Here is a 21,200-nt window from a genome sequence, read left to right as displayed (position 1 = left end):
TACGCTTTTCTCACATTTATTTGCTTATGTTTAACCTCCTTGGAAAACCAATCATTGTTTGCCCCCTGGGAAATTAACAGGGATGTATTTATGTGTATATAAGTTCTGGAAACATTCCTGTGTGACACTGGAACTGTAAATTGTCCCGATACAATAAACCTGACCCTTCGGGCACTCACAGCAAATTCATTCAAATATTAGAAATTATTTATAGGCCTACTGTGCACGTAAACAGTGTTTGACCTTGGTCTGCTGTGGATATACTTGAGCTAATTTAGCTGCTGTGAGTTACACCACTGAAAAGGGATCTTTGTCCACAGCTGTCCTCGTTATCTTGAGGAAGAAAGCATTTAGGGAGAGGCTATTTCAGAGAACAATAACTTATCTTGAGAGGAAGAAAAATTAGACACATGGTTGCATGGCTCCACTAAGTATGAGTCCAACAATATTCAGATAAATAAAGCCAATCAACACCAAAATAAAACACACAAACACAGTAAGAATAATAATTTTATACCTGTCATAAGTGTGTTATCCACCTGGAGCGAAAAAATAAATAATGGACAACAGCACAGAAAGAACAGAAGGACGCAGGTGTTTGGATAAAACACAGTTTTTTTATTTACTGCCATTCCTATTGCTTCAGACAGACAAGCTGTGGCGCGGGGAGCACAGAGTGATTCAAACAAGTCAACGCTACTGCCGATCTACAAACAAATCTCTCTGACAACAACAAACAAGAGGCGCTGCAAAAGAAGAAGCAAGAAGAACAGCGTTTGGCAACCATTAACATCTTGGAAACAACTTCAGAAGTAAAAAAAGGAGTGCATTCTGCATTTTTAATAGTAAACAGCGTCTCTACTTCATCATGAACTAGATAGAGAAAGGAATCAAACGAGGAGGGCTGCTATACTGCTTTGACGTCGTCCCCGTTTCCACCCTTTTTTAGCTGTTTTGAAAGTGGATTTTGTCAGAAGTGCCCGATCTTTCTCCCGCTCTCTCGGATGGCCTGCAGCATTACAGGGGAACGTGGTGCTCTACACACTTTAAGAGTAATTAAAAGCGATTGAACAGCTGTAATTATGAGAAACGGCGGTTGTGTTCCGGGTCATTCTATCAGTGCTGCCTTTCATCAGAGCAGAGGCACAGGGGCCCCGCTGCTAGTCTCTGTTTCTCCATATGAATATCTTCAAGAACAAACAACTGGCAGGCTGCCTACAGGCTCACACACACTATCACATTCACACACACTCGCCTTCATGTAGACATGTGGGAGAGAGTGAGCGTGCACAAACATACAGGCCAACTACTATTCACAAGGCTAAATGCACACATACAAACACACACATAGACACGCCTCCATATGGTACGAACACACTATCGCACTGTAAACACTACACATCACATTCTTCATTTTCTCTATGCGATGACATTCATAACTTTCTCAAAATAATCTTTCTTTGGTCTCTTCTGGCTCTTTCCATTTCCGAACACAATAAAAGGGATTACACTATACACAAGTGGAGAATGATATACCATGTGAGGTTTTTTTTTAACCATTCTAGACTGTATTATAACACTGTGTGACAAGTAGAAAGCATATGTGTGTACTGGAGGCTACGGTTAGAGGTGAGAATGAGTTGATCTATTGATAAAAGCAGGTTTGGGTTACATGAGATTGATTAAGAGAATACACTGAAATAATAAATAGTTAAGCAATGTATGCTAATGCTGAAATGCAGGTTCGCTTATGTTTCGTTAGACCGCTGTGTTTCTAGGAGGTTGTCACTAAGCTTGGTTAGCGTGTTAGCATGATACTGAAGCACTATTCTGGTTCTATTGAGGTGGTCTGGATTCGTTCCAGCCATCAAAAAGCTCAGGGTTGACAAAAGATGTCGACGTCAACTAGGGTAGTCGAGGGTGGAGTGGGGGGATGTGGATGAACCCATGAAAAGGAAATTAATCTTGGTGGAATCACAACAGTGGTGTCTTCAGTGGTATCTCCCTTCAGTTGTTGTTGGGGCCGTTCCAAAAAACCTGGTATTTTTTGCTCGTTTTCCTTTACTTTCTCACATCTATTCATCCCTCACATCCTGTTGGAAAGACCAAAAAAGAGACGATGATTATATATATTTTTGTCATTTAAAAAAAACGTCATGACTGGACATGAGGCCTCCTAACTTTTAGATGTAATTGTAAGCATATATTGTAAAGCTTTTTAGGTTTTTATGCTGTCCAATCAAAGGCTTGCTATGTGACAACAAGTGTTGGAATTGACTTAATGCAGGCCTAGAGGGGCCCAGGACATAAACCGTATTATAATTTAACAATAAATCTTAATGCTTTTTATGTTAGTTTTTTTTTAAAAAGCACTTTGAATAGCCTTGTGTTGAAATGTGTTACAAAAACAAAGTTGCCTTGCTTAACATGAGAAAGACAGACATTGTATTGGCCACGACCAAATACCAATACTATTAAATTACTATCCCTCTACCACAGGAGTCTGGGACAACTTGTTGAGCGGATTGATAGAGTGTAAATGTATGTAAGTAGGTGTGACCGCAAATGTGTGTGTTGTGTATCTCTCTACATCACACTTTTTGAGACTTCGCGCAGCTCCCAAAGCTTTAAAAGTGGCTGTCCTTCGCAGTAATTAAAATATTTGTCCTTTTCCTTTTGGAGAAAGCAGTTTTAGTTCACTCTTACTTTGGGCCATTTATTTCGCATATGTTGCTATGCATGCACAAATCAGCATTCTATACTATTTATTAGTTATTATACAATTGTCTGATTGACTCTTCAACTCTTAACTCATGCATTGGTCTATGAATAGCCACACTAGTATCCAACTTTCTGAGTGAATAAATGTAGGAATGAAAAAACAAAAACAATCACAACCATGACATTCAGAGTGAGTAAAGAATAAACAAGTTGCCACCTGTGAATGAATGCATGCTTTATGAGCTATGCATGTTTACAACGCGTACATAAGCACATTTCCACACTTCAACATGTCGGGCCCACCTCCAGAGCAGTGACTCCACTCTGTTGATGATGTCAGCCAGATCAAAGGGCAGCGGCATGCTGGGGTCATCCACACCCCAGAAGGGCCGGTCCACCGGGGCCTCCTCGGGGGGTAACGTCTGGGCCAGACTGGAGTGGCACCTGAGGCGACAGGACACAGGAAACAAGCGCACCCATTAAACCCTCCCTCCCGTCAAAACCAACTGGGAGACACTCATCAGAAAGGCACACGGCTCAGCTCGCTCACTTTCAACCGCAGTTCTTTTATGATTTTTTCTTAGAGATATTTGGGGAACACTCATGTAGGAGCCATTTAGGCACATTATTTTATGGTAATTATTTATGGCTTGGTGAGCCATTTGCATATTATTTTTAAGTTAACTCAAATGAATTATAATTATATCGTTTTTGTGACGTTTTGTTTTGCTTATGGACTGCTATAGTTTTATGTTTTGTTATTATTTATAGAAAGCAGAATGTAGTGTGCGTTCTCGTTCTTACAAAGGCCTTCTATAACTTGTAACTTTAAATAAAATCCTGTGTTTAACCTCGAATGCTTAGGAATAAGTGATAGTTGACCAAAAAAAAGGGATTGTATGGGTGAAGATAAACAGAAATATGTCTTACGAGTCTCTCTGTATTGACTGACGGGAGTTTTAAAGGGGTCAGCCCCAGAAATGTCAAGTTGTAAAGTCATTGATGTGTGTATGTGTAAGTGTCTGTGTGTAAGTGTGTGTGTGTAAGTGTGTGTGTGTGTGCGCGTGTGTGTGTGTGTGTGTGGTAAATGTGTGTATGTCCAGAAGGCAGTCAGCTTGTGTGTTTCCTCTCCTTTTTATGACACCTTATAACAGTGGGCTCAATAAGGACCTCCAGGATATGAGAGGGTAAGTGTGTCTGTGTGTACAAAGGAAAGTGGAATATATTTTATATTGCATCAAAATGCTTGACATGTCATTGTCTTTCCCTTATATTGTTAATGATATTTACACGTTTGATCTTGTGCACCTTGAACTTCCTTCTTTCCCCTTCAAAACATTCTAAGCAGTGAGCTAAATGGAGCTGAGAGACAGGGAGAAAGTGATGCGTCAGGAATGCGTTTCAAGAGCCATAAATGGCAGCAACAGGATCAAGCTGATGAGGAACCGTGATATCATGTATCATGATTAATGCCCTATTCATCAGGCACACACAGCAGGATGCTTTCACAAGAACATCACTCTCTGCTGTTGCAATCGTGACAGAGCCGTGAGAAATAAAGCCTTTTCATGTCGCTGCGTGATTTTCATAGTGATTAATAATCTGGGGTTAGATGTAATTTCTACACTGTTTGGAACCCCCACAGACCTTCACCACATCTTTTGTCAGACCAGTGTAAATATTTACTGCGGTGACTTGGTGTTGCTCTCCGCTGTCATTGTAAATCTGCCCTCCCTCTGCCTCTTGACAGATGGGAGTGACCCCTGACCTGGAGGTGCAAGAGGGAGAGGAGGAGGATGGCATTTGTGCTTTGTGTGTGTAATGTGTGTGTGTGCTTGTGAGTGGTAGCCGAACATTTCCTTCTAGAACCACAAGGCCAGTTATACTCCCCAATCAGTCATTTTACAGGGTCTGTCCTATCATATCCGTTTACCTTACCCACACCCTAAAAAACCCTCAATCAACCCCCAGATACACACAGACACAAGACCACCACCACCTTGTGGCCAGCGACTACAGAAGGGGATGAAGAGGACACAGAGAGCTGAAGAGAAGGGTATGAGGGTCCCGGTTATGGATGAGCTGAGGGGATGTTAAAGTTGTCAGGGGACAGCCGGGGGCTGCCACAATTTGTGGTTATATATTTTCACCGGAGCCACTTAATGTTCGACTGGCTCTCGGCCTAAGTGCTGCATTTTGGTGCGGTTAGCCCTTTAAAGAGCTGCTGCATTACGGTGGTGAGGAGCAGCATTAACATCCACTGTTCCAATATATCTTCTGCGCTCTGGATCAGGGCCTGATAATAGCATCTGTTAACATGCACTAAGTACCATTATGTAGCACATCACTTCATAAATAATACGATTAGGCGACCTTGGGGCTTTGCGACGAGCCGTGTGTTTAAATGTTCTCATCATTTATTTAGGGTGCGAATTAAAGGAAGCGCCACTTCAGAGAAAGAGGAGGAGGAGGAGGACATGGCTGGCATACATATCTACAGGGTGTCTAAGAGAGAGAGAGAGAGAGAGAGAGAGAGCAAACTGACCCAGACAGCACACACTCACACACTGTGTGGTTCTGCTGACATCAGCTTGAGGACACCACAGGCCAAGGGAACCCAGGCCTTTGATTTGGTCTGCTTAAGTATTCATGCCGTAGAGCTATGAGAGAAAACACTCGCCTCTCTTCTGTTGCCCTGACTCTTCTGAAAGGCTACATACGGCAAAAACCAGACCAACAGAGCTGCCGCATTTATCTGACAGGGGATCTTGCACATTAGCTTGCAAATCGAAGGCTCCTGGGTTACCGGGAGATATAAAAAGATATCAAGACTGGGAGACTATCAAAGATAATATAGTGTAGGTAATTCAGCGCACACTTTTACACAATTTACCACTGTTCGCTGAGTAGCGTCCCTCGACTGCTAAAATGGAACCAAACAAAAAGTCAATATCAAGCGAGGTGCCTTAAGCTCTCCAGGGCTCCTGCTAGAAATTCAGTGTAAGCCACAGTGGCGTACAAACAAGGCTCACCAAGAGACTTTCCCATGGCACAACAGCCCACCTTAAAGTTAAGGTCAAAGACAAAGAGGTTTGTTGTGGACGGAGCGAATGTGTTTGTGAGTACAGGCTGTTCCAATGGATTAACCCCAGACAGATATGGGCCTAACTATCCCATCTGGCGCTCGGTCAAGAGAGATTGGCAACACAATCACTCATTTCAATTTGCCCTGAAACCTTATAGCCTGGCAGGCCCCCGCTCAAATGGTATGCTAATGTGAAAGGTATCTAGGATTCTATCGCCTCTATTCCACAGAGGCCTCTCCCTCCATGCAGCACAGTGCACTTGAACTGCGGCGCGAGCTCAGACGGCCCCTCGCTGCAATAAGGGCCGGAGCCCCCTTTGCATTCAAACTAACCACTTTAGCTAAAGTGAGTGTTAATTATGGACAGGCAAAGCAGTCAATAAAAGGTTAATGTAAAAGTCAAAGGATAAATTCCTTTAAGCATTGCATCATTCCACCATCTCCGCGACCAACACACTGCTCGCAGGTCTCCTAATCAATACGTTTTACTGTAATGCGCTCGCCATCGATTTTTGCCGCCCCTGCTCCACAGTCCGAGCTCCATCACTCGGTTACAGAAAGGAAAAGGAGAGGAAGAGGGAGGAGGAGGGAAAGAGAGAGGGATAGAAAAACGAGTAAATAAAATGATTAACCTCGGTTTCACTTTGTTGTTTCACTCTTACTCTCTCTCTCTGAAAGGCTTGTTAGAAGAGTGCAGGGTGGTCCAATATCATCAGTGCCATCACCACCATCGCAGGCATCACAATCATCAGCACACTCAATCTCTGGCCGCCGTGTAATTGTGTAGCAGTTCACTCAAGCAGGACAATACATTAAAAGGCCCTCTGCTCTTAACAGGATGGAAATCCGCCTAATAGACAACATCAGTGCTTCCAACTCTTGCAATTACACTGATAAATGCACAATTGTGTCAGGCCAAGTGAAAAAGAACCCAGAGAACGCAGATAAGAGACAACGCTTATTGCATTATGCTACAGGAGGTCATTTGTAACCACATGTGGCTAGACAGCTCGGGATGCTCGACTCAGGAGGAGGACATCCTTTTAGGATAAGGGTGGGGTCATACTGATGGAAATATATAAAATGTGTCCTTTTAATTTTTTTTCTAAAATACTAACATTGTGCCCTTAAACAATCCTACGTTGAGGTTTTTCGTTGAGGTCAATTAGAATTTCATCACATCTAAGTCCAGTCAAAATAAAATCCACCTTATAAAATCTGTTTATATTGCAATTGTGTAGAGAATACAACTTATATATGGTATTTTAAAACTAAAGTTGAACTCAAAGCTAAACCTTTTGCCTGAAAGATTACCATATTTATGGAATATCTTGTTTTTCGCAAATAAAAAGGAGAAGTTAACATATTCAGGAACAAAACGATGTATCATGCGTTACATTTACCAATAAATTAAACATTAATTTAACAATGCAATGTGTAATGTTCTAGCATGAATATATTTAATTATTTCACTTTTTTTTAAAGCAAACAATGACTACTTAAGAGTAGTTTACATCAAAATATAATGCAATATGACAGTGATTAAAATGCATTACAAAATATAATGCAAAGAATAATAAGACACCATGATCCTTCCATCCATCCATCTTCTCCCGCTTATCCGTGGTCGGGTCGCGGGGGTAGCAGTTCCAGCAGAGAGCCCCAAACTTTCTTTTCCCTGGCGACATCAACCAGCTCTGACTGGGGGATCCCAAGGCGCTCCCAGGCCAGCGAAGAGATATAATCCCTCCACCTGGTCCTAGGTCTACCCCTTGGTCTCTTCCCAGCTGGACGTGCCTGGAACACCTCCCTAGGGAGGCGCCCAGGTGGCATCCTAACTAGGTGCCCGAACCACCTCAACTGGCTCCTTTCGACGCGAAGGAGGAGCGGCTCAACTCCGAGTCCCTCCCTGATGACCGAACTTCTCACCTTATCCCTAAGGGAGACACCAGCCACCCTGCGGAGAAAACCCATCTCGGCCGCTTGTATCCGCGATCTCGTTCTTTCGGTCATGACCCATCCTTCATGACCATTTCACTTTCACCATGATCCTTGCATATGAATATTGGTTTTCAGCATTATGACTATTTACAAGAATGTATAACTTTGAGCAGATAGTAACACATTATATGTTGGTTTATAATGACATCAAGACAGATAGAAAATAGATCAGAAAAGATAAAGAAGTGTCAACCAAGATTTGATAAAAGCAACATTGTTACAGTTCATTAATAATCATATAATAGAAAATATGTGCCATGCCTATGCATTACTCTACCAGAACAAATAAACCCAGTTCAAAGTTAAATGAAACGGAACATCAATCAATCACCTATGTTGATGTTAAGGTGTTCTGATCAAGGGGAAGCAAAATACCTTGGATCACCTGTTTCCTCATGCTCGGCCTGCGCTTCAACTGACTCTGCAGCAAACCTTTGCAGGTGTGCATTTTTATGGTTTTGGCAACCTAAGTGCCCGATAGCTGAGAATGCAATCAAACAAGTCATGAAAAAACAGGCATGTGTCTCATAAATCAGCCTGCCCCTGAAGGTACGGCGTGCAATCACGTAGCAGGGAGAGAGAAGAAAGAGGAGTACATTTTGCATGTACGTTCTGTATCTACATGTATGCAATGTTGAGTAAGATATGGGCGATAGGGCGTATAGGATGTCATCCAGATATATAATGGGAGAAAAAGAGAGGCATTTATCTACATACTTATCTCTCCACTGTGTTGTGTAAGTTATTAGTGATGTCATGCCGAGAGCAATATAACAGATATTAAGAACAAGGCCCGACCTGAGAAGTGTTCGGCTTTGGCTCTCAACCTCCACCACCCAAGACTCCAAAGGTCCTGTGAACTCTCAGGGCCGTCCTCATTAGAGCCTGAACAGAGCCTCAGATCCCCACCCACCATCCTCTGCTCCCATTATCCCAATCGCTGCCACATTCAGCGTTACATGTAAAGCGGTGCAGAATGTGAGCCAGCCAGAGAGCGTGGGCAGGGCTGCGTCTTAACCGTTTCCTCAGGATCAATCAAACGCTATTGTGTCTGCAGACAGCTGCTGACTGTACACTTTGTGAGTATGTGAGGTGGGAAATTGTGGAGAGAGAAACACAGAGAAGGGGAGGGGGGGGGGGGCGTCATCAAATGCATGACATATGTTCCTTTCATTTTGATTCTCTCTAAGGAGTCTGGGCTAATAAAACTAACATCTGATGCACTCCTTCTCCCTTTAATTAATGGTTGTGGAAACCACACAAAAATGCATTAGCAATAAGAGGGGGGGTAGAAGAAGAGGTGGGTGCTGAGTGGTGCTTTTAACACTCCCCCACGTGCCCCTGTGCCACCGTGACTCTGCTGGGAACAATGATTCTGCCAGGGAGCGTGGGTACCTTTGGGTGGGCCGGGGAGGTGTCCGTCCTGCCAGCTGCAGTCTAGGCTGCTCATTAAAGCACATGAAACAAATAAGGATCCTTATCCGAATTTCAAGCTAGTCGGGTAGAAGGGCCCAGAGTTTGCATTGATGGCATGTACTGGAGTTGGTAGTCTACGGCAGAAACTGAATACCCGTCGTACCTGCACAGCCCCCCCACCTGCTTCACACCCTGAGTGTTTGATGTGGCCTGGCTGGCTGCCCCGTCTAGAGCAGGGTGAACCAGATGTAACAGAAAACACACACAAAGCTAGGTAGCCTCTAAATAGCCTTCATAATTGGAGGCAATAAAACACAATGGCAGTCTGGAAGTGCAAAGGAGGCAAGCCCCTGAACTACAGCTACTGCTCTCAAAAACCAGGTGGACGTCCATTAGGTGCTTAACAGCGTAACAAATTACCGAACACCCCGGCCTGCTCCTTCGCCTCCTCAGGCGATGGGATGGAATGTGGCCTAATGTCAACAACAGGCGCAAAATTTACGAGCAGACAACTATTGTTCAAATGCAATCAGGTTCTAATAAAAAAGGAGGCAGGAAAAGGACAAACAGATAGGGCCCTCCTGGCCGTTTACTCTTCCGACAAGGGGGGGAGACAGATCACGCCCTAAGGCTGGGGAACTGTGTGTGTGTGTTTGAGAGAGAAGGAAAGTTTTGTTAGTGTGTGTGTGTGTGTGTTTGTGTTTGTGTCCTCCAGGCTGATTGGGGAGGAATGAGGGAGGCTGTGGCTTTTGGCCTACTAGCCACCTGTGCCAGGCTACAGGCTAGCGCAACAGTAGCAGCTGGCTTGAAGGCAAAGTGAGAAAAAAAACAACAAAAACAAACGTTTACTCAGGGCCCCGCAAGTAACACCCCAAAGCCAACATTAAGTAGGGACGGACGCCTAGCTCAACAAAACAACCCTCTCCATCATCGGCCCAAATCAGCCACACGTGGCCAAATACCATAGTGAAACATTATGAAATATACACGCACAACTAATTAGAGCTTGTTCTAAAGAGACACTGAAGTTTTTCCTGATGACGCTGTTTATTTATAAAGCCCAAGAGAACGAAAATGGAGCAATAAGAGAACTTGATGGCTAGGGTAAAGAGGTTACGAGCCTGCGAGTGATTGCACTTTTGTACAGCTCCGCGTTCGTAAGCTGTAAATCTGCTGTTAGGGAATCAGGAAGAGGGTTACTGTGGCGTTGGGAGCACTAACTCTTAGTTTTCCAGAGCAATGTTACACCGTTGCTGTGAAAACACGTTCTTGTAAAACGATCATTTTTAACCCTCTTCCATTTCCTCCATGCACCCTCCCTCTTGGCCTAGCGTCAGTGCCTTGTGGGCATCATCTGAACGCTGCAATAAAGCTGCTGATGGATGAGGCTTGCCTCGACAGCTATAGAGCCGAGTCATTGGATGATACCTGACCCCAGTCACATGATAAGGTGGATCCGACGTGGGCATAATTCCCACCTGTCTTCAGGTGACAATGGCGGGGTCAAACTGGCCCAGCTAATTATAGTCTATTGTAACTTCAATTGCCTGGTTACAAGTCATCCTTTAAGCTCCAGGGGACGTGGTGTTAAGTTCTGAAGACTTTGTGTAAAGTGAAACTGTGAGATAGAAGTTTGAAACGGTTGCCCAACAGATATTGGGTTACTGAAACATGTTTATTAAATTGCTTTACAAAGAAAGAGATGCACACTGGATGTGCTGTTCCCTTTCGACACAGCACGGAAACAAACAATCAACTCTTTATAAGCAATTGTTTGGATACATATTTTGTTCATACTAAATGTCACCTCATTGTTAACCTTACTTGTCATGATGAAATCACATAATAGGCTCAACAAACCAATGATAGTAAACACACCCTACTGAAACAGTCATAAATCTTAAATCCCATAAAATGGACACGTCTAGGCGTAGGCTCTTAGACATGACCATGTACACGGACAAGACATTCCTGTACAAACAAATGGCAAAAAACAAGCTGAACATTTCATCACATGTTAAGGATCACTTTGTCATTTGTATTTTAATGAATCATATAAAATAAACACAAAATAAGTTATTTGAAATGCATAAATAGTACTTTTAAATAAAGTGTATGCCAAAAGATGAAGCAAATGCCTCTGAGCCCACATCTAATACTTTATCAACTGTAATTACAATTCTCAGATTGACATCCCAGCATGCACTGAAGGAGACCCAGGGTGTTCTTTTTGACAGGTCATCAATCACTTTGGTTTTGATAGCCCACTGACCTTACATAACATCCTTAATACTTTATATATCAGGTAAAATCTCATTTACAGTTTGTTCGTTTTTTTGGTAGGACATTCGACTTTTGGTCCAATTATAGTTGGTTTGTTTCCTTTTGGTTAGGCTTTTAATTGGACACACAAAGGAGCGGCAAACAGTGGAAGATGTTCACATTCCCCGATTGGCATCCACAAAAAGTCAACAACAAAACTCCCATACTATTTACAGAACAGGGTGAACTCATTATGAAAATGTCAGGCTGGATACACAGTAACTTAGGAGTAATGCTTTTCAGTAAACAAATAACAGACGCAGTGAAGCCACTCTTCCAAAGCATGAGAGCAGCCTATAGCATTTTTAACATAACTGTGTGAGTGTGTGCGTGCATTCATGCGCACACATGTGTATGCTGTGCGTCCATGCCAGAGGAGTGCTTTCTGCCAGGTGTTTGAACTTCTGCATCACCTGGTGCTCCTGCTGCGTGAACACGAGTTTTGTTTCACCCTATTAAGTAAATAGTGTAATTAAAGGGCCTCGGCATTTAAAACGCTGTGAACAGCCAGCAATTTGTTTGGAAGAGCAGCCAGGCCAGGCCCTGAGGCTCTGCACCTAACAGGATGCAAAGAGTCCACACAGCAAGCCATGGAACGCACACTAATGGTGTGTGTGTGTGTGTGTGTGTGTGTGTGTGTGTGTGTGTGTGTGTGTGTGTGTGTGTGTGTGTGTGTGTGTGTGTGTGTGTGTGTGTGTGTGTGTGTGTGTGTGTGTGTGTGTGTGTGTGTGTGTGTGTGTGTGTGTGTGTGTGTGTACGAGTACATATGTACCTGCCAATGTAGATGAGTTACAGTAGTGCGTCTGTTTGTGTAGGTGTGTGTGCAAATCACTCATTGAAAGTTGTTGTGGGTGTTGAATGAAAAACTGTTTGTGGTCTAGCTGGTACTTATTAGTTTTCTGTTTGTAGTGACAACATCAAAACTTAATGCAATAACCGTAATACCGGCATCACCTACGGCTAAGGGCTCTTTGTGCATAGTGGCGTTGTCATATTGATAGGGATAGGAGTCAAATAAGTTTCAAATACAAAGGCTTAGCTTGTCTGCCACAAAGGAAAACAACAAGACAGCAGCCACAAGCAGAGCCTCACATAATAAAGACAGGGGGATTACAACTGAAGTTCCAAAAGAGAACTCTCTTCATTAGTTTCCTCTCTTAATGATTTTTTCCTGCACATACAACCCGGCTCTGCACTACCTATCCCAGCGAGGATGCTTCTTACTGAAGCCACTGCTGCTACTGCTGATCCAGGGTCAGCTGTGGGGAGTAAGAGAGGGATAACCTCTTTATGAGCCCCATAGAAGCCCAGATGGCTGTGCAATAGCGCTGATCCAAAAACTAGCTTACAACTCAATCGCTGTGGTCACATCTCCAAGTCCACAGTTTAACCCCCTTCGATGTCAGCCAAGGTCACAGATGCACACTTGAGAGGCAAAAAGAGCCAGGAGTGAAGTGCTGCCAGAGTCGAAGGAATTAGATCTGGGCTGAGTGGCCCTCATCTGGCTAAGCCTGGTAAGTAGCAAGACTAACAGGCTGAGGCACGGTGGTTTGGGTACACACACACACACACACACACACACACACACACACACACACACACACACACACACACACACACACACACACACACACACACACACACACACACACACACACACACACACACACACACACACACAGCATGTAAACTTGCACGCAAACGGACACACACATAAATAAGGAGGTAAACACACTCTTACATAGTCACACACACACACACGCACACACGGAAGGACTCGGAGGGCTACAGATGGTGAGCCCTGGGCCTGGTGACTGGGGCTCTGAATGAGCTCGTTTTAGATCCAGTGTGGAAGCTGTCACGACGCACAGGCTCAGGGGTTGGGGCGGAAGACAAAGAACAGCGGAAGGAGAGCATGAGGGGAGAAGAGGAGGGGGCGGGGCCTAACTGCTGTCCCTGCATGGGGGCTCACAACATTTTAAGTACAACATCAACATGTCAGTGTTCATTCGTCCCCTTGCCCTCTTGCCCATGTCCTACCCCTGTGTCTCTATTCACCAACACATCATATAGTGCACACCCCAAAATACACACACACACACACACACACACACACACACACACACACACACACACACACACACACACACACACACACACACACACACACACACACACACACACACACACACACACACACACACAACACACACACACACCACACACCACACACACACACACACACACACACACACCACACACACACACACACACACACACACACACACACACACACACACACACACACACACAAGCGGCCACTTCAGCCGTAATTCCGCCTGACTTCCGCTGTCTGACTGGCAGGAGACAGGGAGGGTGAGGACAACAAGCTGTGAATACGGGAAGAGACAGAAAATCATTGAGAACCTTGCCTTTATGAATCTTTGATGAGAGAGAGTGGGGGTTGGCGGGGACTTTGCCTCTGGTTAAATCAGAGCATAGTGTGTGTGGTGTGTGTGTGACTGCCAACAGAGGTTGAGCTAAACAGGGCCTGGACCGGGCCCAGACAACTGCACACCCTGCAGTCGGGAACATTTGTCCATGCAATTAGTCCCTGTCCTCCCTGTTCATGTTGCAGGTAAGTGGTATTGGTAGCTAGCAAAACAGCATTAGCTATGAGTGCCTGGGAGCCTGGGCGAAGGGCGAAGGGTTGAAATGTAGCAGGAGGTCTTTGTGTGCGACCAGAAAGCATCCTGCATATTTAATTATGCAACCAGCAACACCTTGGTTTACCACAGATTCATAAATCAATCTCTGTAAAGTGGGACACCACATAAAAAGGGTCACATACTGTATATTATCAAGCCATACATTTGTTTTGCCAAAATACCATTTAACTGCAATGTTTATATTGTTTCTGGTGGTAATAATTAAATGTGTGCCTGACCTTAATTATTTTCAATATTTTTGTTTTTAACAACTGTGCCATATATATTCATTATTTTGTTGAAACACTTTGGGCACGGTTGACGTTGTCTCTATATTACTTGAGGAATTGACCATTAATAGCAAATGGGTATACATGATTCTACTGAGGGCTAATCCAACTTAATAAAGTGAACTTTTCATACTTTAATCAACAAAACTTAAGATTGTACTGTTTTATTTTTTTCAAAACTATCTGGTGTGATGTCATGTTGCCCCTGCTTTGGTTACAGTTTGACATGAAAGTCCAATTTGTTGTGAAACCCGAGATTGCTTTTTTTCTACGTTGAATAGAAACATAAGGGGGAGGGGATTTTTTAAAGAGTAAACTATAAGTCAAAAGAAAAATGATCTTTTTTCATTGTGTTTTCAGAATAATAGAAGTCCGAAATAGGACAATTAAAATATACTGAAATCTTTTGAGATGTCCCGCTAGGTAACATCTTGAGGGTACTGAAGCTGTCAGCCAGGAATAAAAAAATGTGTGTCTTATGGTTTTCATGGCTGGTAATAGGCTCCATTCCTCATCTGTGAGAAGACCAGTTTAACACACACTAACTAGTCTGGATAACAGCCATGGAAAGTAACATCTATGGAAAGAAAAACAAACAATACGCGAGCTGGTATTAAGCTGTCCTAGAAAGAAAGTACCTAATTACAATCATTACGTATGTTAGGACATACAGGACTAGCTTGCAAAGCGTGGGAAGTTGTTTTACACCCACACCCTATTCGTGTTCCTTCTTTCACTGTTCATTGTTTTACCTTCACACCTGTTCAGAAGGCGGACACATAAAAGGCTGATGACTAAGAGGAGGTTGTTTTAATTAATAATACAAGGCATGTTACAACATCCCTCTTTCAAATATGCTTTTGAATAGGTGTCAAGCAAGTGCCAATTTTCTATTCAACATGAGTTGGGATATGTTACGAAACAAGTAGAGCAGCATAGATTTATCTCATCTGCCACAGCTCAGAATTCAGAGTCTTCCAGGAAATTCGGCACATGTTAATGTGTCACCAATGAGGCCTTTTGAAGACTCGATTCATCCCCCTGTCAGCGAGGTACTGCCGACTGACTCTGGATCACATAAGAGTTGGCAATGATATGAACTGTCTTAAGCTGATCAAGAGTTGCTTTGGCTTCCATCTACATCTGTCAGGCTCAAACTTTACACTTCGCTACACATGTTGATCACATATGGCAAAGTACAGGCACAATTCAAGCTTCTGTTTGGACTAATCCACTTTAGGCTTGATTTAACACAGCATTTCTACTTTCTGGCGTCCTGAGATGAAGGCAGAGGATTGATCGACACCTTAAGTGCCAGCTTGTAGGCCTGACATAGCTGAGAACTCAAGGATTCCTACAGCCTCAGGAGAAGACAATGGAGAACTATGCAAGGTTTGGGTTGGGTTTATCGGGCAGGAGTGAGTCTAACAGTGCCCCCTGATGGTTCATGCATGATTTGTGCCAGGGAGGGAGGCTTGAGGTGGGGCGGACAGGGTGCCTAGAAAAAGTAGTTCCAGGGAAACAACATCACCTGACATCAAATGTGTCCAGCCTTTGTTTGCAGGCAAAGGAGGTGAAAAGAGCAGTACTTAGCAGAGCAGCTAACCTGTGGTCATATCTGCCGGACAAATCAATAGAAGTGTCTGAGAGCAGAGCAGAGTGTGCTGGGGGGGAGCTGGAGGGGCTACCCCTGGCCCGCTGCCCCCCGGGCCCCTCCTGGGGGGTACCTGCCTGTCTCTTCACCCTCCATCTCTTCTGCCTCAGCACTCCCATCCTGCGACTACTCCATCATACACACACATGCGAGCAACAAGCCCACACATATCCTCTGATACAGGCGTCCTATGACATGGTGTAGCGCCATCTGTACTATGAAGTGCACCAGGGGATCCACATTGCCTAAGATGTTACAGTGCAATTTCAGACTTGTAAAAGGTATATAAGAGCATATACAAGCACATTCAAACCTATGCCTGCACACAGACACAAACACACAGAGACACATATTGATAAATGCACACACCTTCTGTCCCCTGGTACTTTATAGTACATGGACTACAATATGGACAAGCTTCAAATGGCTTCCCAATGTACTGGTCTTTCACACAAGAGGGCTGATGAAGCAGTACCTAATGCACAACAGAACACATTTCCCCCCACCTGACCCTAAAGCCCTGGAGGAAATCAGGCCCTGAGCAACAGAAACAACAGTTCTCCTCTATGCTGCAGGAATCTAAGTCTCTAAAAAGCAGGGACCCTTCACCTCATCTCTCCCCCCTCTTGCTACTGCGTACTTACTTTCAATCACAGTTAACATCACAGAACAAGAAGTAGAGGGATGGGAGGAGGCGGAACACAAGCCTGCTGCCCAATGCACTTGTCTGGCAGCTGCTTGCTCTGACATTTGAGGCCATGGGGACCTTGTTGAAAGAGCAGATGCTCACTGATGTACAGGCACAGGAACATGGCAACTACACAAGTGGCTGAAGCAGAAAAAGAATCTGCACAAACATATGACAGACAAGAACAAGAGAAAAATCTAAAGATGGCAGGCTCACGCAGAGATGTGTGTGCAGAAACACAACCAGAAATACACAGCAGAACGGACATGGCACATGCACGTAGAGGAAAAAGACACCATCAAAATAGTAACACAGATGAGAAACTCTAAAAACAATGTTCACTTAAAAAGATATTTGTACATTTGTCATATAGTCATTCAAATTATACATATTTTAAATAATGATGTATACACAAGAATACAATTACAGACATATTTCCTAAGTCATGCACATAGGAATTTGTATACACTTCCTTCACAATGGACAGGTACAAGCTGTCCTGCCTCCACTTATTTCAATATTAACCCACACAGCAACTTATATGCAACTTTTATACTGACCTACATGCTAAGTTCCCCAACATGGGATTCCTTGTTATTTTGACACCAATGTAATTGCTTGCAACTTGAGTGACAACATTTCCCTGAAACACTTCCAACAATCCCTGATAGGGATGAACAGGAGAGGATAACATTCAAAGGGTAGGTCTGGGAGAAAGCCGAGTCGAGGCATATAGATAGAGATATAGAGACAAAGCAAATAAGGAGTGATGGAAAGATGAGATGGGAGTCAAACAGATGGAAACAAAAGCGAGACACACAAGAAGACACAGGAAGCAAAGTGAGATGGATACAGAACAGGCAGCATCATGGTGCATCTCCGGCACAGAGAATTAGTTTCCGCACAGGACCGCGGGCAGCGATATGGAAATGGGTGGCTGGCAGCTTCTTTGGCTGACTGTAAACAGGATCTTGGTAAGGCATATAGCCTCTGGTGAGGCCCAAGGAGCCTGGCATCATCGCAGCGCTATATTGAGCTGCAATACTCCCACGGTCCCTCCTTCTATCTGTCTGGTTCCTTAGCTCCAACCTGCCCAAACTCCACTATTGAGTAATTTATGAAGCAGGGTGGGGGTGGTTGCGGAAGCGGTACGCGCACATCCTGACACCAAATACATGACATGTACCACATGTCTTCCCACAAAACTACAAAGAGCCCTTTTGTCTCTACAAAGAAAAAGAAACAGCAAAAAGTAGTTCGGCGTTCGGGGTGCTTGCATCACTTTGTGAACTGCTGTGAACTAGGTAAAAGCAGATACACCAGACTTTAAGCAGCTCTCTGTGCCAATGGTTAGCTCAAGCCCTAATTAAGCTGTTCATTCAAGGATTATGACATGCTCTGGCAGCATTGTCTTGGTTACCTGGCAGCATTGTGCTCTGGTAATGCCAGGCTACAGATGTGACAATGCCAAGGGACTAGAAGACAGCAGGCCAGAAGACCAGACATAATCAGATCTCTCAGAAATATGTTTGATTAATTTGGTGACAGATCTCCGACCGTATTGCCTATCAATCTATTCCTTGAATTCAAACTCAAAGTGTGTTTACTCCCTCTGCACAGTGGCTGGCGCAGGCCTCTCTATTTCCTCATCATAACAGCTGTAGCTAGGACAATTACTGTAGGCCTGCATTATCTTTGCCATGCTGCAAAACAAAGTGCAGTGGCGTAATGCGAGGTCTTACACAAAAGTAAACAACTTCATCTTGTGTCTGAAATATGTGTCACTACGATTGTGCAAAGCTGCCCATCGACACAGCCGTGAAGGAGCGTCTCCTAATTAATGAGAGAGAGAGCGAGAGTCAAAGAGAGAGGGAAACTCTCTTGCATAGATCTCCTTCAAACAAACACTTCCTACGGGACCCCATTGTTTGGACTGAGGCATCATGGGTAGCCTTATTTACAGATTTTAATTGCTCTGGTGATCTGTGGGTAAAACACCCTGTCGTAATCACCCCACAATAGAATTGCTACTCTTTCTGACATTTGTAATAAAATGCTCTACAGCGTCCGGGGGAAAACGAGAAGGAGGAAACAGAGAAGGGCAGAGAGAAAAGAGACACGGATGGTAGACAGAAAACAAGACGGAAAATAAATAAGAGGAAAATATTTTGGATGCAAATCTTCTCAGCGAGAGGAACTAATCCGAGCGGGCGGGAAGCAGGGAGGAGGATGGGACTGTTGTCCAAGGAAATGATTGCTCCCCCACCTCAAAGTGACAACCATGAGAAGCTCACCGTTCCTGGACCTCCGAAGCGGAACCGCAGAGGAGACATGTGCTGCAACTATCACACAACACATACACACACACCTGCACGCAGATTGGGAATGAGAAGGTAGGTCACCTACAGGAAAAGATTAGTGTCACCAGGCAGAGGTATGAGCATGGGACTGTCAACTGCAGCTGTCCCTCTCTGGGAGGAGCTGGCACAACGAGCTCTCAAGTACTTTCATACTGCTTTCAGAGGGATGGCAAAACACTCAGTGTGCTGGAGGTGAGACCGGAGGATTCCCAAAATACGAAATGAACCATAATGTGGGGATACAATTCAGTCCATTTCAAATAGTCAGATACATTTGAATGTACAACAGCTCACTAGGAAAATAGAAACACCTGTGCAATGGAATATATAGCAGATATGCAGTAAAAAGACCAGTTTTGAGACCTAAGCATTTTGACGTCTTTTCATTCAACTTTTGGTCAAAACCTCAAATCTTATGGTGCAATAAACGAGTTCCAAAATAAAATAAAATGTTTGTTTGTTTACTAAATGCAACGGTACACTTAGAGGTTGTGCAATGTGTTTGTGTTGTGTAATACTACACTGCATACACTTAGTGATTCCACTCTGCTGTTCACTTCATTTACATATACAGTATAACATAAATAAATATTAGATTTAATCAACTTAAATATATTTGAATAGCATAAAAAGTCAATGGAATGTCCGCTGGTATATATTGAACTTGAATGTGTATATTCTGTTTGCATTAATATGCACTTGTATTTGTCTGGTCAATTTGTCTGTGACACCTACATATGGGTACTGTCCTTTTCTTAAATTGTAATTAATCACCTGCACAAATCCTTTTCAAATGATGTGCAACATTTTGAACGGCACTGAAAGATACGGACGTCCCACTGCAGTCTGTTCATGTCTTCGGAGACGGAGAGGAGCAGCTCCCCTGCTCTGAGAAGAAGCCTGTTTTACTAAAGTGTGTCAAACTCTATCCCATTATTATGCCTGCTGATAAAGGTAATACAAACACCCTGTGCATCAAAGGTCCATGAAAAATTAAACAGCCAATCAGCTGGCAATTATTCTCTTTAATCTCCTGGAGGCAGCCAATGGGGATGTGCCTCCGGTGGTGGCGGCCTGGAAGGGATTCACGCCTTCAGTTCTGCACTTTCCACAATCCAAACTTTGCATTATGCTCAGCTCAGGCTAAAATAAAGTAGGGGCAAACTTTCTTAACTGTTTCACTTTCCCCTTATTTGTGAAAATACACCATTAAGTATTGATATATTAGAGCTAGATAAGCCTTTGTTTCTCCTAAACTATTGATCATTTAAAGACATTTCAACTTGACCTGAAGACACATTGTTTATGTTCCAAAAACTGATCAATTCCTAATTTAAAGCATCAGCATTTAGTGGAGGTAATGTGTATTGTATCGAGGCATAAGACTGTTGAGTATGTGCCGTTGATCTCCAGCTGTATTACAAAGTATTGAATACTGTGTTATGGATTCCAATAGATGCAGATCAGCAGCTACACAAATCGCTTATTACAGCTGGAACATGAAAATAGGAAATGTATGTAGCTCGGTGCTACATGAATTGAGGCAAGGCGCTGTTTAGCAAAACTGTATGCATATCTTTCTGCAGCAGGTCACATGATCCATGATATGATTAGAAATATGTTCCTCAATAGAATTGTTCCAAATTGCACCTTAAGCGACTTAGAAAACACAATATCTGACTCTGGAGGATACACGGACTTCCTGTCACTCGTGTCCACACCATCCTCACAAATACCGACATTCTCTTCGTCCAATTGATGGGCTTGTGGAGCCGCTCAATGACAATGATTCTCCCCTGATCTTAATTAGAGAAACACATCAGGTACAAACGACACCTCAAATCAATCGACAAGTACTGGGTGAGGGGACTGGGGTCATTTACAGAGACAACTTTCAGGAGGGACTTTCCACAGGAGAATGTAGGGCCTGAATCCTATTTTCACTACACAGCTTA

The 21,200-nt window shown here is 43.6% G+C and overlaps 1 protein-coding gene across 1 annotated transcript in view; it reads right to left on the bottom strand.

Annotated features, from left to right (window-relative positions):
* Positions 1-597: 597 nt before the first annotated feature.
* fto (FTO alpha-ketoglutarate dependent dioxygenase) overlaps positions 598-21,200 on the bottom strand; it is a 125,597-nt gene continuing 104,994 nt past the window's right edge. Inside the window, exons 11-12 of the mRNA XM_034220839.1 lie at positions 3,025-3,165; positions 598-2,093 (exon numbers count right to left, since the gene is read on the bottom strand). Of these exons, the coding sequence (XP_034076730.1) occupies positions 2,087-2,093; positions 3,025-3,165 (148 nt within the window). The 3' untranslated portion in view covers positions 598-2,086. The remainder of the gene's footprint in view (positions 2,094-3,024; positions 3,166-21,200) is intronic.

The sequence above is a fragment of the Gymnodraco acuticeps genome, unplaced genomic scaffold (genome assembly GCF_902827175.1).
Source record: "Gymnodraco acuticeps unplaced genomic scaffold, fGymAcu1.1, whole genome shotgun sequence".
NCBI classification, from domain to species: Eukaryota; Metazoa; Chordata; class Actinopteri; order Perciformes; family Bathydraconidae; genus Gymnodraco; species Gymnodraco acuticeps.
The sequence above is the reverse complement of the archived record's forward strand: the minus strand, read 5'-3'. Positions and strand labels throughout refer to the sequence as shown.